The 18,291-nt window shown below is 47.5% G+C and overlaps 7 protein-coding genes across 7 annotated transcripts; 5 read left to right on the top strand and 2 right to left on the bottom strand.

Moving 5' to 3' along the window:
- Positions 1 to 261: 261 nt before the first annotated feature.
- Positions 262 to 1,451, top strand: N7466_002347 (glycoside hydrolase family 16 protein; the record flags this gene model as incomplete). The annotated part of the gene is made up of 3 exons (XM_057161745.1): positions 262 to 355; positions 452 to 729; positions 810 to 1,451. 3 exons carry the CDS (start codon positions 262 to 264, stop codon positions 1,449 to 1,451), a joined length of 1,014 nt encoding a protein of 337 aa, XP_057025030.1.
- Positions 1,452 to 2,085: 634 nt separating this feature from the next.
- Positions 2,086 to 3,940, top strand: N7466_002346 (uncharacterized protein; the record flags this gene model as incomplete). Its single annotated transcript, XM_057161744.1, has 6 exons — positions 2,086 to 2,293; positions 2,365 to 2,466; positions 2,535 to 2,614; positions 2,665 to 2,779; positions 2,836 to 3,006; positions 3,069 to 3,940. The coding sequence occupies 6 exons, from the start codon at positions 2,086 to 2,088 to the stop codon at positions 3,938 to 3,940; spliced, it is 1,548 nt and encodes a 515-aa protein (XP_057025029.1).
- Positions 3,941 to 4,974: 1,034 nt separating this feature from the next.
- Positions 4,975 to 6,263, top strand: N7466_002345 (MIP transporter; the record flags this gene model as incomplete). Its single annotated transcript, XM_057161743.1, has 4 exons — positions 4,975 to 5,233; positions 5,344 to 5,898; positions 6,039 to 6,109; positions 6,180 to 6,263. The coding sequence occupies 4 exons, from the start codon at positions 4,975 to 4,977 to the stop codon at positions 6,261 to 6,263; spliced, it is 969 nt and encodes a 322-aa protein (XP_057025028.1).
- Positions 6,264 to 7,030: 767 nt separating this feature from the next.
- Positions 7,031 to 8,585, bottom strand: N7466_002344 (phosphoinositide binding protein ATG18; the record flags this gene model as incomplete). Its single annotated transcript, XM_057161742.1, has 5 exons — positions 7,031 to 7,073; positions 7,137 to 7,995; positions 8,068 to 8,227; positions 8,309 to 8,463; positions 8,534 to 8,585. 5 exons carry the CDS (start codon positions 8,583 to 8,585, stop codon positions 7,031 to 7,033), a joined length of 1,269 nt encoding a protein of 422 aa, XP_057025027.1.
- A 1,115-nt stretch (positions 8,586 to 9,700) lies between these two features.
- Positions 9,701 to 10,574, top strand: N7466_002343 (uncharacterized protein; the record flags this gene model as incomplete). Its single annotated transcript, XM_057161741.1, has 2 exons — positions 9,701 to 10,152; positions 10,211 to 10,574. 2 exons carry the CDS (start codon positions 9,701 to 9,703, stop codon positions 10,572 to 10,574), a joined length of 816 nt encoding a protein of 271 aa, XP_057025026.1.
- A 1,103-nt stretch (positions 10,575 to 11,677) lies between these two features.
- Positions 11,678 to 12,791, bottom strand: N7466_002342 (uncharacterized protein; the record flags this gene model as incomplete). The annotated part of the gene is made up of 2 exons (XM_057161740.1): positions 11,678 to 12,266; positions 12,349 to 12,791. 2 exons carry the CDS (start codon positions 12,789 to 12,791, stop codon positions 11,678 to 11,680), a joined length of 1,032 nt encoding a protein of 343 aa, XP_057025025.1.
- Positions 12,792 to 15,434: 2,643 nt separating this feature from the next.
- Positions 15,435 to 17,733, top strand: pps1 (tyrosine/serine/threonine protein phosphatase PPS1; the record flags this gene model as incomplete). Its single annotated transcript, XM_057161739.1, has 5 exons — positions 15,435 to 16,185; positions 16,245 to 16,331; positions 16,385 to 17,284; positions 17,367 to 17,544; positions 17,604 to 17,733. 5 exons carry the CDS (start codon positions 15,435 to 15,437, stop codon positions 17,731 to 17,733), a joined length of 2,046 nt encoding a protein of 681 aa, XP_057025024.1.
- Positions 17,734 to 18,291: the final 558 nt, after the last annotated feature.

Raw genomic sequence — 18,291 nt, 5'->3', positions numbered from 1 at the left:
TATCGCCTTTCAGGTGGAGAATGGATGCCCCAAGCCATGGAAACAATGGCGTACCTGTTTCGTGGACATGCTAAGGGGAATATAAATAGCAGATTTAGCGATTTATCACCTCGGTTACCCGCAGTTCGATCCAAGAAATCTACTCTTTCGCTTCACTTGCGCTTATATTGAGACCGTTGCCGTCTTGTTACCTTCGTTTTCCATATTTGTACAAATTCCTTTCGTTTTGAGTGCCGGATATCGCTCGTTTTTATACACAAGATGATGACCTCTTACCTGAAGTGGGCGGCCGTGACCTTGGCCGCCGCCCAGCTTGGTGCTGCCCAGACTTACACCAGCTGCAACCCGACCGAGAGTGCGTTGATCTGATAATATAAAATCCAATTTGGGATTCAATTGTTTTTCTTTTTTAAAAGGGCTTTGTATTTCTGACTCGAATTCCTTCTTTTAGAGACCTGTCCCTCTGACAAGGGTCTTGCCAAGTGGGAGTACTCCGTCGACTTCACTCAGTCTGGCTCGCTCGATGACTGGAACATCACTGCGAAGCCCGTTACCCAGACTTCTCTCGGTGCCAAGTTCGAGATCTCCGAGGAGGGCGAGGCCCCCACCATTGCCAGTGAATGGTACATCTTCTTCGGTCGCGTCGATGTCAAGTTGAGAGCCTCCAACGGCACCGGTATTGTCAGCACCTTCATTCTGGAGTCTGATGACCTGGATGAGATTGATTGGGTAAGTCGCATATAAAACACGCCACTACGATAAAACGTTTTGGAGATCTCAAGATATCTAACCATGCATAATTCAAACAGGAGCAAGTCAGCACCTACCCAACTGAGATTCAGACCGACTACTTCGGCAAGGGTAACACCACTGGATGGGACCGTGCCACCACTGTCAATGTCACCGACCCCGAGACCGAGTTCCACACCTACTCTATCGACTGGACCGAGGAGCGCATTGAGTGGCTCATCGATGATGTTGTGGTCCGCACTCTCGAGTACGCCGATGCCAACGACGGAACGGACTTCCCCCAGACTCCATCCCTGCTGAAGATCGGTATCTGGGCCGGCGGTGACTCCTCCAACTCCGAGGGTACCATTGAATGGGCTGGTGGTGAGACTGACTTTGATGACGTTCCCTTCATCATGTACGTCGAGTCCGTCAAGGTTATCAACTACAACCCCGCCCAGTACTACAAGTACAGCGATAAGACCGGTGACTACTCCAGCATCAAGATGTTGAACAGCTCCTCGTCTTCCTCTTCCCTGTCCAACAGCTCCTCCACCAGCTCTTCCAGCTCTTCTTCCGGTTCCAGCTCCAGCTCTACCTCCAGCTCCAGCTCCAGCAGCGCTTCGTCCTCTTCCACCTACACCTCTGCCGGATCCGTCCTCTACACCTCCGCGTTTGTGACCTCCATTGTTGCCCTCGCTGTTGGTGCTTTCCAGCTTTAAATTCTTGTATATTTGACCTGAGCCACGTGGATATGGTCGCTGTTCGGGGATTGGGATTGAGAATATAGATGTACCAACCGCTTTCGTTCCTTTACATATTTTTGACACATATTTGATCCATGGGCTCGTTGAGACTCCAGATACATATTTGGAATTTTTAATGGCTTCGATGGCAGGTTCCACGAGTAATAATCAATTTTCAGAGTTCTGTACGATAAAAAAAAAGCTTTGAATGAACCTTTTGGTCAAGTCACCTACACGCGTTATTATGCTGGAACCAGATTCAGTATGTAGTCAACTACTAAAATGATCGCTCACCAGTGCTAGGTAGATCAATCTGTACGTGCGCCTAACATTGAAATAAACTCTTTCAAGGTCCAGCCCCGTTGAACCATTACGTCTGTGGTTGGTAAGCCATTGCTACTCCGAGTAAGCAGCTAAAATCGCCAAGAAATGGCTGGTCAACTTCCCCGCGAACATGGGAAATCCGGGGAATGTGAGCTCTCATGTGAACAATTCCACGATCTTCCCCGCTCCATCCCTTTACCCCTCGGAAACCAACTTTTGAATACCCATCTCACATTAGTGACTCAAACCAAGCGACTATTCACTCCTTTCATGGAGGCCATGCAACATGAACTCGGAAGATTCAGAAAATACTTACGCCCGAAAGACGCACGATAATCATGGAATCTCAGAAGAAATCGAGTCTTTACGCGACGTTGACACTGATACTGATGAAGTGGAGATACCGAAATTGAATATTCACAATCGGCAAGAGTTGGAAGCCAAACTTGTTCGAAAACTAGATACAAGATTGTTGCCACTAATGATGTTGATATGTATGACATCCATGGGCAATATCGGCATTCTGAAGATTCTTGGCCTTGAGTTCGCTAATGAATCGTAAAAGATGTTCTCAATTATTTGGATAGAAATAACATTGCGACGGCGCGTCTGGGCACGTTAGAACATGATCTCGGACTCCAAGGCAATCAATATAACACAATCATCAGTGAGTCTTTGGTGGTTATGTGCAAAAAAGCAGACATCAGTGAAAAAGATCTAATCAGAGCGATATAGGCATTTTCTTCGTGGGTTATATCTTGACTCAAATCCCAACCAACATGATTCTCAACAGGATGAGACCATCCTTATTTCTTGTAAGCCACTGGAGTATCAAGCGATGATTTCGAGCTAACTATTTTCCAAGCCAGGTGTTATGTGCTGCTGGGCAATCGTTAGCAGCTGTACTGGTGCTGTGAAAAGTTATCATGGATTGCTGGCCTTGCGATTTGTCCTTGGCTTTGTTGAAGCTCCTTTTTTTCGTGGGTCATTGATTGACTTCCGAACCTGATAACAACATTTGACTGAATTGTCGCAGCTGGCGCCCTATTTCTCTTTTCATCGTGGTATACTAGAAAAGAACTTGCAGCCCGCATATCTATCCTCTATGTTGCCGCACAAATATCCGGGGCATTTGGTGGCCTCCTTGGTAGTGCCATCATGTCTGGAATGGAAGGAAAGGCTGGGCTACCAGCATGGAGATGGTTATGTATGATGGTTTTGATTTACCCCCGCACTGACACAGTATATGCTGATTTATCCATAATCTAGTTATAATTGAGGGAGCTTCCACGATTCCGGTGGCTCTTCTGGCCATGGTCATCCTACCAGACTACCCAGCAACTACCAAGTGGCTCACCGACGAAGAACGAACCCTTGCCATCGCTCGTTTAGCTGAAGATGCCCACGAGAGCGATGACGAAGAAACCAACAACCCGTTCGGGGGCCTAAAACTTGCATTCACCGACCCAGTTCTCTACATCATCTGGCTAATGCAGCTGGGACTCAACACTTCGGCCTGTTTCACCAACTTCTTTCCAACTATAGTCGCAACACTGGGCTACGGTACTACAGAAACACTACTCTTATCCGCACCCCCATACATTTTTGCTGCAATTCTGAGCGTCATAAACTCTTTCCATAGCGACCGTATTGGCGAACGCTGGCTTCACGTCGTGTGGCCCCAGGTATTCAGCAGTATCGGGTTCATCATTAGCGCGGTGACGCTGAATGTGGCCGCACGGTATACATCGACCTTCATGATGATGTCCATCTACGCTTCGTTTGGGTGCATTCTCTCTTGGGTATCTACTTCATTGCCGCGGCCTCGGGCTAAGCGCGCGGTAGCATATGCCGTCGTCAATGCGGGATCGAATTTTGCATCGATCTATGCTAGTTACTTTTATCCTGCCTCGCAGGGACCGGGGTACTGGCAAGCGAACGTGGCTAATGTGGCTTTCTGTGGACTATGTATTCTCATGGCCACTATTTTGCATTTTATGCTACGACGGCGTAACTGTCGTTTGGATGATGCTGCAAATATTTATGTTGCAGATGGTCGCGATCCCAGTATGGAGGGATCATACTGTCATGAATTGGCGGTGCGGTGGAATTGTCATCCGAATTATCGCTATACTACTTGAGTAAGCCATCTCAAACCCCGTATAGTTTCCAGTTTCAACGCAACTTCAGAAATAAAACATTTATTTGCGTGGTAGCCAATGTTTGAGGAGCACGGTCCACATCGTCTAAGAATTTTATTGTTTAGGAATATTCGATGGCTGCACATGTGGTGGAATTCCCCGAGGAAAGTCCCGAGCCGTGGACTAGAAAGTTTGATATTCACCAAGGTTCTCGGTTACCAAGGTACCGAATTTGAATGGCATTTATCTCCCGAACCCTACAACGGAGTAGACTTGCTTCATTCAGTATTGAGAAATGGATTATTTATTTACAGTATTTTCCCCGAAGAAAGCGGGTCTAAGCTCCTTGGGTCGAGACCATTTCTTTGACTAATGTATTTTGATCGATCCAGTTCAGATCATCCTCCGCACTACGTAAGTGGTGCGGACTCTGCGGAGTGCAATGGAGCTATGGAGCTAGTTCTTAATCCTATTAATCATGAAAAGTGGAATAGGAGGTTGCCTAGCGTTGTCTAAGTGGCTTAAAATTAGGGCTCGGCGAAACTGTATCTGAACTAATGGATTGAATACAAAAGGGGTTATTTGTTGATTTATTGATTTATTATGCACATAATTTGGTTTTTTTATGTGATGTACATAGAGGCCAAGTTGATCCAAAAAGAAAAAAATAAAGGCTGACTTGATGCTATCTGGACCATCAACTGTCAAAGTCCACATCAAAGAGTATGGCGTTGCAGATCCTCGGCCATCACGATCTCTGAAGAAGAACGGTCATTGGGCTGCTGGGCATCAAGAGTTCGCCGAGCGGCCAACTTTCGGCCAATGAGGTCCACTTAATTACCTAACGAGCAGCCAATCAGATCGCTCGATGAAGTTTGCTCAAAAATCGAAATCTCTGACCGGCTGACTCAGCGTCCCAGAGCCAATCAGCGCTCACCGCGTTACGTTTCGGCCTTGTCACAGCCCCTTGCAGCACGGCCAAGGATTGTCTCATTCATGCCTAATATTGCAAGCGCCCCTGAAACTCAATCGTCATGGTCGTAGCTTATCTTCCCCGGTCTGAGAAGGAGGAGTATGATCATGATCACCCGCATCTGAAGCCCAATTCCCACTCGTTCGCCGGCCGGCTCGGTGGCAACCAGGATTTTATCCTGGACCGGAGTGACCCCAAGAATGTTGAGATGCTGGAGAAGATGCCCGATGCGGCCCCATGCATGACGTTCGCCGAGATCTTCGATCTAAAGGGCTTCTGTAGTCCAGATCTATGGAAGTTCGCGATGCTGGAATGTGTCGGTATGGACAGACCCCCCAATCCCGCCTGCTTTCTCCCCTGGCCCATGGCCCGTGGCGACCCGACCTACTCTGTGCGTTCAGCTCTGGCTAACACTATGTGCTGCTTATAGCTAGTTTGATGAATGTCTTCATCTCCTCCTGGGTCACTACGCATCCCATGGCGGCTACGTCTTACCCCACGGCAGGTGCTGGCATCTATGACACCGTTACATTCTTTTCCCCGCTGTTCGGAGGCATCACCAATCTCCTCATGACTCCACTCCTGATCTACACCTTTGGCGCGTCGAGTGGAGGCCATATCAGCCCGACTATAACCATGGCGTGCTTCTTTACCCGGATCATCTCCTTCCCGCGTATGGTGCTGTATATTGCTGGGCAAACGCTGGGCGGTGCTCTTGCGGGTTTCGCACTCAACACGGCCTACGGTAACCGGAATTTTACCGTGGGAGGATGTCACATTGACACGAGCTTTGTGCCGCCCAAGGATGCCCTGGTCATCGAGTTCATGGCGTGCCTGATCCTGATTTTCCTGGCTTTCGGCGTTGCCCTTGATCCTCGACAAGCCAAGGTCTTTGGCCCTGCCGTTGGCCCGTGGTTTGTGGGTATTGTTCTGGCGGTGGTTTGCTGGGGAACCGCATTCACCCGTGAGGGATATATTGGAGCGAGTAAGTACCAACCGCAAAGAAACCCCACCTGGAGATGAGAGAGAAGGAAGAGAACCCGTGACTAGGAAAGAGAAAGGAAAAGAAGAAAACAAAGCGCTTAAGGGCGGCAGTTGGAACCAGTTTAAATAACCATTATGCAGGTCTTAACCCGGCACGGTGCTTCGGAGCCTATGTGGCGTCGGAGTTTCCCACTTATCATTGGCTCCACTGGGTGAGTGCTCCTTTTTAATCTAGACTGGCATTATGAAAGTCTTATCAGGAGTTACTGACTTTACGTATAGGTTGGACCACTGGCGGCCTCTATCGCGCACGGTCTGGTGTACTTTGTTGACCCACTTTGGACCGAGACGCGGAGTTCGCCGTGATTCGCCCTTCGCCCGTCCTTATCTATCGGAGTCGGCCCCTGACCTGATTTGAGATTTGGACCACGATTTTGTACATGAAATTACCTAACGTTTGAACATAGGAGGTATAGGTTGGGGATTTGACGATTTGTACAGTACATTTAAAAAGCGACAGACATTCTTGCATAGATAGATATAGATTTTTAGAGCCCTTGATTGGGATCATTGAGCAATGACAATGACTTGCATTTACATTCATCAGCGTCGAATGGATTCAGTTCAATTCCTTAAATGGTAACCTGCTATCTAGTATTTACGCAAAAGGCTAGGCTGATTTTCAACATATCATTGTGCGTTTCATCTTTAAAAACCCCGAGAATCGAAGGTTTGAACCACACAGCCACACCCACAGACACAGCCCGCCCCCGGTTAAAAGAGCACAAAAATCGAAATTGATGCAGGGATTAGCTGCCGACGCCATATCTGAACGAAAACGCTAGCGCTTGGAACGAGGGGAATATCTGGCCAAAATGATGAATAAGAGGAAGCCACACACGGAGGCCCATGGACCATGATGCAAGGGTAAACTGTGGGATATAGTATCGCGCAGCCGATGGGCGAAATAATTCAACGCCATTGAGCAAAGTCACGTTTTCATCTCCAGTCGAGTTCATGGGCTTCACTTGTGACAACGCGGTGCGGTATATAGAGCGTATGAGGCATAATAGGCACAAAAAAAAAGCAAATTGAGCTATCTTGGTAGAGTAGAATGTAGGATGACTCGATGTTCAGTAATCCAGTGTCCCCAGCCTGTCGTTCGAATCGACCACTCTGAAGCCATTATTAGCAATCAAAAAGCATGATAAGTCGACCTGGATTTCGAGGAACACTTACGAATATTGTTTGGTGAGGGTTCCCTCTCCACCTTTTGACAAGTCGATATTGAACACGTAAAAGTTTCCATCGCTGGTCACAACCATCACCTGTGGTGTGTTATTGCTCATAGCAACAACACTTCTAAGTGGACCGGTGTTCCCCGGCGCAGCGGGAGTCTGCGATCGTGGCAATTTGATCCATGCAAAGTCCCGAGCTGGTTCCCACATTTCACTGACGCCCTTGGGAAGATATCCACCAACGCGAGCGGCAACGGCGCCTCCAACGTTTTGAGATGTTCGTCGGAGCATTCCAATCAGAGTGCCGTTATGTTTTCTAGCTGCCAGGTCCGGATCAGCGTTCTCATCTTCATCTTGCCCACTTCCAAACGAGCTAGCTCCAAGGCTGGCATTGCGACCGACGGGCGAATGCGCCGAAGATTGGTCCGATGCAGGCCCCTGCTGAGCCAGTTTGAATAGATGGATAGTCTCCGTAGAAGAAGAAACACAAAGTAATGTGGAGGTGGTGTTGAAGGACATGCTGTAGATTCTTGAAGGCATGGAGCCACGTCGGAATTGGTACAACTTATGTCCATCAGGGACCGAGAAGACACGGATGATAGTTCCTTTGTCTGAGGCTGTGGCGAGCAAGGTTCCGTCGCTGTTTAAAGTAATACATGCCAAGGGAGACCGATGAGCTTCGATGACATTTATAGCTTCCAGCTTCTCTGCATCGAATATGAGCACATCTCCGGTTGTAGGTGAAACATGTGTTGTCCCTGGTGGTGCATGAGCCGGTTGCTTCACTGCCGCAGGGGCCTTCTGAGGCAAAGGGTAGGCCATGTAACAATTATCCGACGATGGTGCTAGTGCGCAAATAGCTAGAGAGCAGAGATAGAGGTATAACGTTAGAGAATGCCGGAGAGAAAAAGGACGCGACAGAGATAACATACCGTGCGGGTTGGGCGACGTATCAATCGTGGATAGAAGCTTCATCGTTTGGATGTCATAGAGGTAGATCTGATCTTCCAGCACAATAACGAGACGCTTGCGATTCAGCTTAACAGCCAGAACCGTTGTCGGGAATGTCAATTCACATATTGTACACTGGCGCTATAAATCAAAAAAGAAATCATCAGAAGCTGGTCAAGTCTCCAATGTACGGTAGCTGCTTTGTCGCAGACTCCAACGAACCTTGGTGTTCGTAATTTGTAATCGGCGAGGCGAAAGGATGAGTGCCACTAACGAAGTCGAAAAGAGCATCTCAATCACCGCAATATTTCCTTCCTTGGTTTCATAGCTCTTAGCAAAGGGATCTGTAGTAAAAATGCGAAATCCCTTGGCGGTGGCTGGCTGACGTCAATAAACATGCTCGCTTTTAAGCTACCTCATACCCGAGCAGGCACAGGAAGAGCTTACCAACAGCCAGGTAGCTGTAGTCCTGGTTGAACGTCACGAAGTTCATCGCCATTTTGGAGTCGCTCGGGGGTTGTCGTGGATGGAAGTTGGTAGATGTATCAAAGCCGCGGTGACCCCGCTTGGAGAGATACGTGTGAGGGGGCTAGGACAGCAAGGAGTCGCCCGTCACCGGTTATGACCTATCATTGCCCCTTTATCTGATGGGTATGCAAAGTGAGAAGAGGTAAAAGGTGGGAAGATAGCAGGTTGGATTTTTGAGGGATTATTCAAGAGAACTTGGTTGTCGCAAGTGAGAGGTCACCGGACGCTTGGGCCACACCTTGATTCTCCACCGCCTACGAAATCCTCCTTATCGATAATCAGATGAACTACAGATTACAGTCTGCTAACTACTACTTACCTCGGGATTCATCATTCATCAACTGGAGATCCAACGAAACAATTCTAACGTATAAAGATCCAAACAAAGCAAGTCAAATTCCAGCAGCTTTGAGTTTCAACGCTTTAGTCGTTCAAAGCCATATCAAAGCCCAACAAAACATACAAAATCGCAAGAAGAGAAGAAAAAAAGAGAGAAAACCTCCAGGAAAACATTCAAAAAGTAAACAAAAGTAAACTCGTCATTCATATATTCGAGATTACTTCATTACTCTCTAATCATAGACTTGGAAGAATGATCAAACACTAAAACGGAGGGGAACGAGCTATTCTTGAGAACCACCATATCACCAGAGACGAATAAGAGCCAGTCCAAATAGTCAGGATGAATAAACAGAAGAGTCTCGCCATCTTCCTGTATCAATCCAAGACCCCGGAAAGTATCTCAACACATTTAGTGTTTCACCTGTGTTTGTATCCCAGAGCCGAACTGTGCTATCGGAAGCTGACGCTATATGTTGGCTATCTGGAGAGAAGGCGATAGCATGGACCCATTTCGAATTATGTTTCAACACGCGCCGCTCTATGCCAGTGGTTACATCCCAAAGCCAAACTATTCCATTGGCTGATGCTGATGCTATGAGATCTTTCGCATCAATTCGACAGTCAGTGAAATGCCAGCCTTGGAGCTAGCTCGAATGTTTGGAAGTGGTCAAGACATAATTCTTCAAGGGCAAAGCACATAGCATCATTCGATCCATCTCACTTACTTGATTCCCCTCAGCCCAGATGAAGTTGTTGGGAATGGACGCCCTTAGCGTGACCGCCAGTATGATTGGCGTTGCTACTCTTGCATTGCAAAGCTGCAAGGTAGCATACAATTTCGTCGATGGACTGGCGGAGGCACTCCAGGCTATTTCCAGGTCAAAAACGTTCCCCAGTGAGACACAGAAGACTGTAGACGCTCGCCGGCGAGCGCTAGTAACGAACTCGAACCCTCCGAGTTCGCTCAATTCGATTTTTGGCACGATGGACCTCGCCGGAACGCTCAAATCAGTGCAACACCTCTGCGATGAATTTGCAACCACCATCACCAGCTTCACAAGTCATTCGACAGGTGGCAAATTCAGCAAGCGGGATAGGGTTACGATCAATATTCACGAATCGAAGATCAAAAGGCCTTATACCGACTTGGGATGTTGTCAGCGAACTCTATCAATGGTCTTGGTGTCCATCAACCTGTAGGATCTGTGACAGCTGCTAGTTGCTCTTCTGAGTTAGCCTTCTAATATGAGATAGGACTGTTGCTACACAAACCTCTGACGACATTCAGCGTCTAGGTGACCGTTTTCAGACCCAGGAACAGGCACTGGCTGATCTAGACACACAACTGTATGACTGTCAAAAAACCCCTTCGTCAGAAGACCTCTCGGCCTCCGATCGGAATGAGAGTCTACAGTTAATTGCCGGACTTCGAAAACTATGCCAGGATGTTCTCTCAGCCACTAGAGCCAAACGTACAGTGCAAAGATTTGGTGATATGAGAACTGACGATCAGTCTTTTGCCATGCAGGGAATTGTTGGCGAGGCACTTGAGGGCCTAGAGCAAAGGTTCGGGAAAATGGCAACTCAAAGAATATCAGGGCATTTTAAGGCCAACTAGATGCATCTTCATTTGCGGCAATGTTTGGTAATTAAGAATTCATGTTGAGTGGCCTCGAAGACCTGGGAATGATTGGCCAATGTCATTTAACACATCATGTTTGGTCTCTTCTGCGGGCATGAATAGTACATGCATGTGACTCCAGATGTCCCGAGCTCATCGCTGTTTAAGAAAAGATATCTCAATAAATTAGAGCAATTCCAAGGTTTAGAGCAATTTTCGGGGCTTTTCAGTCGCCTCGATGATCTTCATTATTTTAAGGCTGTCTGAGATATCATCAGCTTTTTTGCCAATTATTTGAAGAAGATGAAAGTTGCAGAAGTACATTTGAGCATCTGGACTCAAAACAAATGTATACTACTAGATTTTCCGGAGATCATGAATCTCCCGACTGCACATGTGAGGTAACCAGGCCCTTGTCTCAATAAACAGACTGGACATTGCATCTGCAGGACCCTTAGCCTCGGTCCAGTGGTCACATCAGATCGATCGGTACAGTTGCAGTGACAAGTGTGCTTCGTGTCTGAAACACTTCGACGGAGACTCAGTGGAAATTACCAGCTATTACAGTTCAATGTTCCGGTGTTCTGTAAAACCTTGGAAGAAAGCCCCCGACGCCGAAACGAAAACCCACTTGGAATCTCTCTGGGCTACCCCGTTTGCATGACCGATCTGTGTTATTTCAAGAAATCGAAAAAAATCCGCGATGTTGCTGGGCCCAAGCCGAAGCAAAAGCGTAAATTTAGAGAATTCTAGCCAATGGCGAGCTACTTAATGTTCGAGGACTCGGATATCGGGCCCCAACGGAGCTTCGGGCCCAAGAGTCTCCCGCGGTGTCACCAGCTCTGTCGAAAATGATTACGAGGCAAGGCAGCTAACCGCTTTACACTACAGCTCATCTGCACGAGGGTGATCAACGCAATGCTCCGCCTAAGCAGGAATCTTCTGTGACGAGGCCCAATCGGAGTATACATGTTAATCGAGAGGCTTTTTAGTACTAAATAGAATTTGGGATTTTGGAATAAAAGAACCAAGGTTGGAAGATCGGGAGTAGGTACGAGGTAGTACATAAGCTGGAGCCGCAAGCTGTAAGCTAAAATTCGTCAATAATCCATGCACGCGACTTGCAGTATTTTCAATGCCCATTCCGAAGTAGTAAGCCTCTCGGACGGCGAGCCATCCTCATTACGTTCAAATGCATGATGCAACACCGCACCGATTTTGGCAGCTTGCATTGCCATATCGCGAATCTCCTGCTGGCGTAAGTTATCATTAATCCGGCACTGAATCCAGAATTCTTCCCAAAACGCATCAAGAAGCTGCTGTCGACATGTGTAGCTTTGCCAGCCGTTGAGAGTCATACACCCTGTCGTCGATACAAGGGACTCGAGCTCCATACCAAATGGCAGTAGTCTGGCCAGGGACCAGTCGACGATACCTGTGATCTCTAGCGTCTTTTTATCAACAAGAATGTTTGTATGGGAGAGATCGCCATGCGTGAAGACTTGAGGGTATGCTTGCCCGAAGAGAACTGAGAGGTTGCTTTCCAACTCGGGGATTTTTGTGTACGGAAGTGCCCCGGGTGGTGGTGATTCCCTGAATTTTTTGAGACGGAGTTGAATTCCTTCCTTGTAGTTTCCTTGCACCTGGGGGTCAACTGGCTGTGGGTTTGACCAGCATCGGGCAAAGTAGCTGGAGTTCCACCGTTAGTTGGTCATTTCCAGATTCAATCATAAGCAAGCCTTGGGGCCTAACGGGAAATTGGGTGATTCACCTGGCTAGATGCTTGACATAACATGTATGCCTAAACTCATCTTCTGGGTTGAGTACAGTTTCGTCGCTGAGTGTCTCTAGACAGGAAATTCCCGGTAGACAGGGCATCGTGTAGATATGAAGAGGCGGGCTTGCACCACTCATTTGACCATGATAAGTGGCTTTTGGCACTAAGGCGCCATGAATGGATTTTGCCAGCAGGACCAGATCTGCATCGATCATAGATTCCAAGTTCCGAAAAGACACAATTAGATCCTGTGTGTCGTTGTTGTTCGACTGACCTATACAACGGACCGTATAGCTCAGCGAGCCCGGGGTATCAACTGCCCGAACCTCAGGCATACCGGAGATTATACGGGCGCTATCATCGCATTGTGATTGAGTTGGGTATTCACGGTGCTCGAAAAATTGGGCAATTGTCTGTTCAGCCCACGAAGCCACCATGGTTTGAGAGAGTTTGTGGTGTGCTTTAAAATACTCCTATAAGAGGATAGGTGGATTTTTATTAGGCAGATATTTGTACCAGTTGTACTAATGTTGGCGCATAGAGTACTAGAGGTCACAGATACTAGGCCACCACCCAAACGGAGAATCAGCCCACTTGTGACTCCTCCACCTCGAAATAACTGTAGGGAATTTGAGTTTGAAACATGTATCAAATCTGAAAGAAAGATGAAAGAAAAGATAAAAAAGTACAGGTATACATAAATGAAGATTGTAGTAATATGACCAAGCGGTAGCCAATGTGCGGTGTCCAACCTGGGGACGGCGCGTAATCCTATTCCCAGTCAGCTCCCCTCTACAACCTGGTCAAGTTCCACTGTCAAACTATTCCCAGGTTCCAACCGAAATGTCGGTTCGAACACCGCGTCTATCTCAGGCACATTACCACAACCCTGGAAAAAAAAGCATGCTGCGGGTGATCCTGTTTATCGCCGCCACTATGGTGACACACGGCGTGCTCGGCTACTCGCACTTGAGTGAGATGAGGGTTTTTTTTTTCTCCCGTGGGCTAATCAAGGGGTACGGTGGATGTCTAGTAACCGAGATCTACATGCATATGAGAGAAATCAAGACAAGATCTACAGTGTTTTAACCCGATCTTTTTGTTTGAAGGAGCCCCCGCCCAACATGGCGCGGTTTCACTTACGGCAACCATTTCAGTCCAGGAGTTGTATGATTTTGGTGGCCAATGATCGGGCGTTGATCAGGCCAGGGTCATATTGTGGTGTAGGAGAAGTTTTGTTGGAACCGGATTTTTTGTGTTTTTCTTAGGTCATTATGATTATTTTTTGACTAGGGTGGGTTTTAGGATGGTTGGCAAGGTAGCGACGCGAGGGGTGAGGGGTCTGGTCCATGATTACATTTGACAGGACCCCTGTTGTACCACATTCCACATGAGGACTGATTGGACGGAGACCTTGTCACTTGGCTTTGTGGTTACTGGGAGTCCTAAGCAGATGAGCAGTGCCTGGTTTCCATGTTGGGCACGACGTGCTCGTTCAAGTGTGAAGTGAGTTTGGAATCTTCTGCTGCACGTACCCTTTGTGGATCAAATATGAAGATCCGGGGTTGGCCCCTCAGGAATAGTTTGTACAGTATACATAATCTCGATTTGGAAGTATGGGTACTTTGTAAAGGTACTCTTATGCACTTTTGGTAACCCACGTATTGTTTTATTGTTTCTTTGGTTAGAGATAGCGACTAAAATAGATCATGATAACCAGTCAAATTGACTTTCGTGACCAGAAATCATCACCAACCCATGGAACTTGTGGATTTTGATCGAGGCAAAATGCGTTATTAGAGACAATCTGGCTGTTATTTCCGTGCGGGGGAAAGTGGAAAAGAAACATTGAAGTGATAAAGTGGAGTTCAACGCACGGATAGGAATCTGGACCCGGAAAGACGACAAGAGGACGAAGTTCTATAGGGCCAAGAGACCAAAAACCAGACATCTCATCGTCATCAGGAAACTAACCCCGCTTGGTTATTGGTGTTATTGGTGTCCATAAGGCTCTCGACCGTGGACCTTGTTAAGCCTGTTAGCGTGGACCTATCACTCAAGTGCTGTGGGGAGACATCTGGAGGGGGAACCGGGGAGGTTATCCGGCACTTTTTATTCGATTTTATTTTTTACTATCTTTGCATTCTGTTCAAGAGTCTTTGACCCTCTAGATGTTGGAAAAAGATAAGTTTACGCAAGAGAAAGTGGGTTGTGATTTCCAGGTGGATCCCTTTGATCAATTTATGTATCATGATTAGTGGAGGAGTGGATTTTAGTGGACATGAGTGGACATTAGTGGATTTTATATACAGGGAAAAAAAGGAAAAAAGGATGTTGCTTGGGTGGAGACGCAACTTCATTGGCAACTTGGAGCGGGGCCCGGGGAATACGGATGACGATGATAAGTGATGATGTTGACTTCCTTTCGTTGGTCGCACTGAGAGTAGTCCGATGGCCTTGCTCGCTATTCGTTCATCTGGTACATGTATCATTTCAAACCGTCTGGCAAAGGGTGTATCTCATGTTTGTAACTGGTAAAAATCCCCCTACTTCCACCTAATGCTTCCTCTTCCTCATATTTCCCCCCTCTTCCCACACATCACTTCTCCCTTTTAATCCTCTTCTCCCTTTCCTATACCATTCACATCTTGTATAATTTGTCCTCATTCTCTTTCATTCCTGATCCCTTGCGCCGCCTGTATACCCTTATCAGCGCTGTTTGACTGGTGGCACCCGTTTGTCTTTGGCATTCTTCCCCGCCAGTGGGTCTACCTGATCTTCCTTGATCTTCTCTCTCCACGCACCCAATCCTCCATCTTCATCTTTCCATCTCCCAATTCCTTATTTCTTCTTTCCGCTTCAAACAGCGATTCCTGTCACTTGGAAGAGTGTACATCGTCGAGACAAGACCACAAACATCTTGGAAGAAACCCATTCAATGCGCCGGAGTGTTTCCCAGCCTCCAAAGCATGGAATCGTGATCTCCTGATAATCCGGCGCTTGGTTGAAAAAACTTACTCAACTTTCTCTCCAACATTGTTCAAATTTCAAACCAAAAAGTAATTGGCTCGAAACTCATCATGACTGCTGTCATAATTCCACACCCGCTCCCCTTGGGGGGCTCCTCCACTCCCCCGCCCTCTCTGGCTCCGGCCTTGACAACCCACCGATCAAGTCCCATCCCCAACAAACATTTGCCTGTGTGCCCCACAGGTCCATCCACCGAGTTCGTCCGCCCAGAGTCACCAGTGCTGCGATCCGACCATGATCAGGTGGTCTCCCTGCTTTACCCCCCTTTCCGCTATCAGACAATCTCCCATCCACCGGGCACCAGAGTGTTTGGCATCGATGCACGCGCATTGACTGATGCTTTGGAGCATCACGCGTCGCAGCCTTTGCCCGATCCGACCGAGATGTTCCCGTGGCTCCACGGGCTCAATCCCGACAATCACTTACAATTGGGATTCTTCTCCAGTCGCAAACGCACTCAGCGCAAACCTCCACATGCCTGGCGCGGCATCACAATCGTCAAGCTGGGTGGAGACCTCTCCAAGGCTCGCATCAAGGGCGCCGTGGCTCCACATGAGGTGGTTTCGGCAAGTTCACGCTTCTTGATGGCCGATCCACCGCAGGGCTTCTCCGTGCGGAACTTTCAGATTCAAACTGCCAAGTTAGCAGCGCTATCTGATATTGTCATCTATGGCGAGGATAACGTCAATCGCTCTGACTTGCTGGCCCTCGCGGAAGAATTTACCTGTGCACAAGCGGCCTGGCGACTCAAGTATGACCCGATGCACGAACGAAAGGCATACAACACTTTTGTCCTCACGAGTATGGGTCCTCAATTTACCTTTAGAATTTTTCACCAGTCAATACTGATATCTTTGCAGGCAGCTTTTCTGAATTTGAGAAGAAATACCCATCTTGGGTTTTTGCCGATTCCAAGGGCCACCTCAACAGCCAGGCCATGGACTTTGGTAAGTGATTGCGGTGAGAATAATCATAACACTTTGTACTGACAACTCCACAGTTCAATCCGAAAGACAAGAGATGTGCGAAATGTCTGCGGCTTCGGAAATATCCGAGAATATTTGGTTAGGGCCGACGCCCGATTACATTTTGAGACCAGGCGAATGCCCCCCGCCAGAACAGAGTCAGTTTGACCTGTTCATCGAAGCAAGTGATCTTGCGAGCATACCGGGCCCTCGCTACCTCGCTACCATTGATCAAAAGCTGGAGTCGGAGCCACAATACATTGAGTTCCCATCCGCCGGATCAATAACACTTCCGTCTGGAAATACTCGTGAAATCGAAGACCTGGTCAACACCCTTCGTTGGATGTATTACCTCGCTCATCCTGAGCCGACTGAGGTTGCAGATAGCGAAGGCGATATCTCAATGCGACAGAGCAAGAAGCCTTGTCGGGTATTGATACACTGCGCCGATGGTTATACCGAGATGTCGGTACTTGCAATCGCGTACTATGTATTTGCCGAAGGTGTCCCCGTGCATGACGCGTGGCTCAAACTACATTGTGAGAAGAAGCGAAACTTTTTCGCATACCCAACCGACGTTTCCTTCCTGCGTCACATCCAGACGCGTCTTCTGCAGGAAAGCCCCGTGAGAGGTTTGGGCCAGTCGACAGATGTGACTGATGTCTGCGATCCAAACTGGTTCTTGAAGATGGACGGCTCATTGCCGAGTCGAATCTTGCCGTACATGTATTTGGGAAATCTAAACCACGCCAATAATCCTGAACTCTTGTGGGAATTAGGAATCCGACGAGTCTTGAGTATCGGCGAAAGCGTTTCCTGGACCCCAGCGGAACGCGAAGCGTGGGGTAACAAAAATCTAATGTACATTGATGGCGTGCAAGATAATGGTATCGATCCATTGTGCCAAGAGTACGCAAAGTGTTTGAAGTTTATTGGTGAGTGAAAATATTGACAATCGATGAGGTAACTCACGTTGTGTTGAGGGAGTCTGAGCTGACTGTTATATTGTTCAATCAGAGGATGGAAAGAACGATGGTACTGCGACCTTCGTCCACTGCCGTGTCGGCGTTTCTCGTTCTGCCAGTATTTGCATCGCAGAGGTCATGGCTACAAAGGGACTTGACTTCCCCAGTGCCTATTGCTTTGTTCGTGCTAGACGTCTGAATGTTATTATTCAACCTCATCTGCGCTTTGTGTAAGCTTTTCTTTACCGAGGACTCTTTGTTCACCTAACTAACATCAATCTCCTACTAGCTACGAACTTCTCCAATGGGAAGAACATCAAAATAAACAACGCAAGCAATTTTCCAAGCATCGAGCCGTAGAGTGGGCCTCTGTCTGCCGTGAAATTGCACTCCTGAACAAGCCCTACTCTCGGCACTAGAGCTTCGATGTCAATTTTGACTTCATGAGCCAATTGAGAGGCATCTCTGAGCCCTCTACTCTTTCTTGTTGACTCCATTCCCCATTTTTTCTCCATTTCCAAATTTTCTTTTCAATGCGAATACCCACCGGTGACGCTCGGTTGTGACGGCGAACGAATTTAAACATGACTTCTATGAGCGAAACGACTTTTTAACCGGATTTTCTTTTATTATGATATGGCGTTGGCGCTGATTGGATGTGGAGGAATGGAAATGATCTTTTCATCGGTTGATCCTTATTGTTATTTATGTTTTTACCATTTCTTCCCCTCCAGGATGGCTAATTGTCATCTATCTTGGGCCCATTTTTATCAATTGTTATGCCGCCCTATCAATCAATTGTCAGACCATCTCATTCATATTTGTCTCAGACCAGAAGTTTCACTACCATCCTCAGATCATCTCTTGAACCTGTCTACTTGATGGGCACTTGGCGTGTGCCAAGTAGACGCCCATATGTGGATTTCATGGCTATATCCAAGCTTGGAATTTTATGTGTTCAAACGGGTGTTCTACAT

The sequence above is a fragment of the Penicillium verhagenii genome, assembly GCF_028828195.1.
Source record: "Penicillium verhagenii strain IBT 33310 chromosome Unknown utg000003l_segment0_segment0, whole genome shotgun sequence".
Taxonomy (NCBI): domain Eukaryota; kingdom Fungi; phylum Ascomycota; class Eurotiomycetes; order Eurotiales; family Aspergillaceae; genus Penicillium; species Penicillium verhagenii.
Note: the sequence above shows the minus strand (reverse complement) of the source record. Positions and strands in the feature narration are given on the sequence as shown.